The sequence below is a fragment of the Frieseomelitta varia genome, unplaced genomic scaffold (genome assembly GCF_011392965.1).
Source record: "Frieseomelitta varia isolate USP_RPSP 00005682 unplaced genomic scaffold, Fvar_1.2 scaffold_612, whole genome shotgun sequence".
NCBI classification, from domain to species: domain Eukaryota; kingdom Metazoa; phylum Arthropoda; class Insecta; order Hymenoptera; family Apidae; genus Frieseomelitta; species Frieseomelitta varia.
The window spans coordinates 108,231-112,398 of record NW_025110382.1 but is presented as its reverse complement, the minus strand read 5'-3'; the positions used below and the strand labels follow the sequence as shown (position 1 = coordinate 112,398).

General features: G+C 32.8%; 1 protein-coding gene across 1 annotated transcript; it reads left to right on the top strand.

Annotated features, from left to right (window-relative positions):
- The first annotated feature begins 1,648 nt into the window (after nt 1-1,648).
- LOC122534547 (spliceosome-associated protein CWC15 homolog) lies at nt 1,649-3,452 on the top strand. The gene is made up of 3 exons (XM_043665304.1): nt 1,649-2,083; nt 2,588-2,903; nt 2,999-3,452. Exons 1-3 carry the CDS (start codon nt 1,953-1,955, stop codon nt 3,239-3,241), a joined length of 690 nt encoding a protein of 229 aa, XP_043521239.1. The 5' UTR covers nt 1,649-1,952; the 3' UTR covers nt 3,242-3,452.
- Nucleotides 3,453-4,168: the final 716 nt, after the last annotated feature.

Genomic DNA, 4,168 nt, shown 5'->3' with positions numbered 1-4,168 from the left:
AAAATACAATTAATAAATTATTGCATTATTTTATGTATTATGTGTATGTAGAATTGATTTTCAACTACGGAAATAGAATAATAAAAAAAGTTAATAGAAATTTGCGAATTTATTAAATAAAATTTTGAAAATTATGTTTTAAGATACAGTGCCTCTTTAGTTGCAAAAACTTTAATAATGAAAGTGAAAATACTGTCCAATAATATGTTAAAAATATGCGATGGCTTAAATATAAATCTGACCATGATATATAATATATTGCAAAAAATCTGACTACAATAATTTAGATTTTTTGCAAACTTTTATAATATAGAAAGATTTTGAATACAATAACGAGATATAAGTGCTTAAGTTCAGTAATAAAATAGCGCATGAAAATAAATGTTACGAAATGTATGTGAGTAATATTATGATCATAATTTTAATGAGTAGATAGTTGAATGGAAAATATAGAACTTACTTTAAGAATTTAATTCTTATTTATTTATATTATGAATTTGTAAAACATGACATTTCTTAATCGATGATTAAAATCATTGTTGAATAATTTCAAACATTTTGTTCAATTTTAATATCGTACAAACAATAAAATAATTTCGTTGAATTCTAACGCGATTATAAATTTAAATTGTGCTCTGACTTGTATCATATATAAATTATTTTAACAAAATGATATTTCAATATATCGTAAATATAAAAACATTTTGTTTATTAATTCTTTCATCAATAAGAATAATAAAATAACAGATGATATACAAAACAATATTACAATGCGTAATTTCTCCTCTTTTTAAATCGTAAAACTGACAATGAGATTTTTTAAAGTTAATCAATAGCGTTCACAGATCAATAATCAAATACTTCGTATATAATTTTGTTAGAATATTATATATACAATATAATATGGCGTTTCAAATTCAGTTGATTTTTAGTATTGCTCGTAATTTTTTAATTTTATGGAATCGAACGATATATCGATCGATTTGTAGAATTTAGCATTGGTGAAAGAATGCTCTATAAAAGGATTGACTCCGTAGATACTTTATTCTGAGAGTAATATATTACAAAGGTTTATGCGGAAAACAAAATTTTCTCCTGACTTGATATAATAATTACTATGATGAGACTTTACGATAAAACGTAATTTTATTTCAATAGTACTGTGTGGCTTGTCCTATGATACGGAGGAAAACTCTTTTTGTCGCGCTCTGAAAAAGATGGCGCTGTCTGCATCCGGGACGTAGACACGATGATGATAATTTAAATCAATCACCGTACTACGAAGAAATATAACTCCGTATTTTAATAATTCATATAAAAATATTATCAATGTAACAAAATATATATGAACTAAAATCTTCTCTATATTTAAATATTTAATACCTAATAACAAACGACGAATAACGAATAGCGAATGGCGAATAGCGAATAACGAATAATTTGTTTGATGGTTGCTATATATACATCTCTAACATTTGTCAAACATCTCCATGGTAATAATAAATGGATTAACAATTTTTAAATTTTCTAATGTTTATGAGTTTTATTAATTTGGCGCTGTCAGTTTATCAGAAACACATCTTTCGGCGGAACGATTGAGCGGAAATAGATGTCACTGTATTTTGTTGAACGGATGTAGCTATTGTTCTCAGTTTTCAGCAGTGTAGTATCGCTACAGTTCCGAGCAGTGTAGTATTGCTACAGTTCTGAGCAGTGTAGTATCGCTACAGATTCTCTTCAGTGCAGTTTTGTTAGAGATTCGCTACAGTGTAGTGTCGTTCTCAGGACCTCTAGTGGGAACTTGCAATTACTACGTACGTGAAGAGTAGTGGCTTCCTTTTGTGTCGAACGATCAGTTGTGAAAACGTGTCTGAAAACGTATACGTTTGAAACGTGTTATTAAACTTATTAAGAAAAAACTATTGTTTTTGTATTGAAAAATATTGAGAGAAATGACTACGGCCGCGAGACCTACGTTTGAACCTGCTAGAGGAGGACAAGGACGTGGTGAAAAAGATTTAAGTGCAATTTCAAAACAATATAGCAGCAGAGATTTACCGTCTCATACAAAATTAAAATACAGGTATTATATTTCATTTAATAATATTTGTTTACTTTTATTCAAGAAAATCTTGTATGCAATTTTTTTGATTGACCTCTTCGCCTACAATATCGTGTCAGGTTCGTAGTACGTCGATTGGGCCAAATTTGAATGTCATGTGTTAGGCTCGCAATACGTCAATTAGGCCAAACGTGAATTAAATAGTATTGCTCCATTATTCATTTCAATATAATAAACCTTTCTAGTTCACTTATGTATCATTCGTAATTAATTTATCAAACATCTTACAAAATTAAACCTTGTGTTATACCTTCAAATATCATAAGACTTGTGCGTTTGGCACAATTTCGACTGCACAATGTCGAACCGTAAAATGGCTGGAAGTGCGACCGACCCTTAGGAATGTTTTGGCCCTTGCCATTGGAACTGAAATCATAGACCAAGGGGTTGAGTAAATACGTGAACATCATAACCTCACTTTTTTTGCATTTGAAAAATTAATGAATTAATGAATTGCATTTGCAGAGAGCATGGACAAGGAACGATAGAGGAATTGCGAAACCGTGATTTTCGCAAAGAATTAGAAGAACGTGAACGTGAACGTGAAAGGGAAAAGGATAAAAGTTCTAATCGTCGTATGCTAGAGCCACCTCGAGAGACATCTGCAACAAGCATTGCCAAAAGGCAAAAAATTGATCAAGTACCTACGGCAAGTTTAGATGCAGATGATCCTCTTGATGATGATGATTCAGAGTCAGAAAGTGATGAAGATGATACTGCTGCTCTTTTAGCTGAATTGCAACGTATTAAAAAGGAAAGAGCTGCAGAACAAGCTAAAAAGGTAAAGTTTCTGCATATACTATGTATTTTATACATAAATTTAATCTTATGTGTTTTTTAAAGCCTTTATAATGTTCTATTTTCTTCATGTTCTAGGAAATGGAGAAAAGGCAGGAAGAGGAAAGAATAAGAATGGAAAACATTCTTTCTGGAAATCCTTTATTAAGTTATTCTTCTCAAAGTGGCAGAACAGATATGAAAGTCAGACGACGATGGGACGATGATGTCGTATTCAAGAACTGTGCTCGTTCTGAACCAAAAAAGAAGCATGATGTGTTTATAAATGACTCGTTACGAAGTGAATTTCATCGTAAATTTATGGAAAAATATGTTAAGTGAACAAATCCACAAGAAGGATGCGATATTTGTAAATAGCTTTAAGTTTTAGTTAGCTTTAAGTTAATGTTATCATACTATTTATAAGTATTTCGTATTGCAGTCAATGTTGTCACAAATTATTCTTGCAAATTAAAGAATCTTACAGACAACTAATTTCATAAGTATATGTTATTGTACATATTTGGACAGTTATAATATATGTTTATACACATTTATGATTATTTTATGTCTCGAAATCCATTAAATTAAAATTCCATAAACTAAAAGCAACTGGATCTAAAAATAGAAGCTTGCGATGTTCTCTCAGTTTCAAAATCCAGTTACATCTCGTTGTTCGATTTATTTCCAAGAGTCACTTTGATAACTCCGCGATGGAATCGTCTGAATTCTTCACATGTAAAAATAAGCATACAAATATTTGGAATAGAAGACAAAGAGAATGGGATAAGTCAGAATAGGATGAAACAGGTTGAGCTAGCCTGTAGTATTGGTCTGACGGAGATCGTTAATCGTGCGAGAGAGCAAAAACCAGGAGAGAGAGAGAGAGAGAGAGAGCAAACTAGTCGAGTGTGGTGAAGTTTATTCAGGCAATGTAGGTATGTGTTTCGGTAGCGGTGTGATCCGGCCTCGACGGTGGTAGTACTGACGGCGGCAAGCGCGTGTAAACCGCTGGGTCAAGTATAACCGGTCCCAGGGTCTTCGGAGCAGCCGGAGGCAGCAGGCAGTCTACCGGTACGACTCGCAGCTGGTTATCGCTGGTAGACTCCCTGGCACCGACCTGGCCAACTAACTAACGCAACAGGGACACACGCGAGGCCGGCCTGGCTCGAAGGAGAGACGAAGAAAGAAAGACGACCGTTTACTGGTAGATCGCTTCGAGATAATTTTTGGGAAGAGATTTCTATCGTACGACCGATCGCTTCTCTG

Coding starts and splice junctions, on each gene's coding strand:
- LOC122534547 (XM_043665304.1), top strand. CDS start 1,953: ATGACTACGGCCGCGAGACCTACGTTTGAACCTGCTAGAGGAGGACAA. Junction 2,084..2,587: donor CATACAAAATTAAAATACAG/GTATTATATTTC, acceptor TTGCATTTGCAG/AGAGCATGGACAAGGAACGA. Junction 2,904..2,998: donor CTGCAGAACAAGCTAAAAAG/GTAAAGTTTCTG, acceptor TTCATGTTCTAG/GAAATGGAGAAAAGGCAGGA.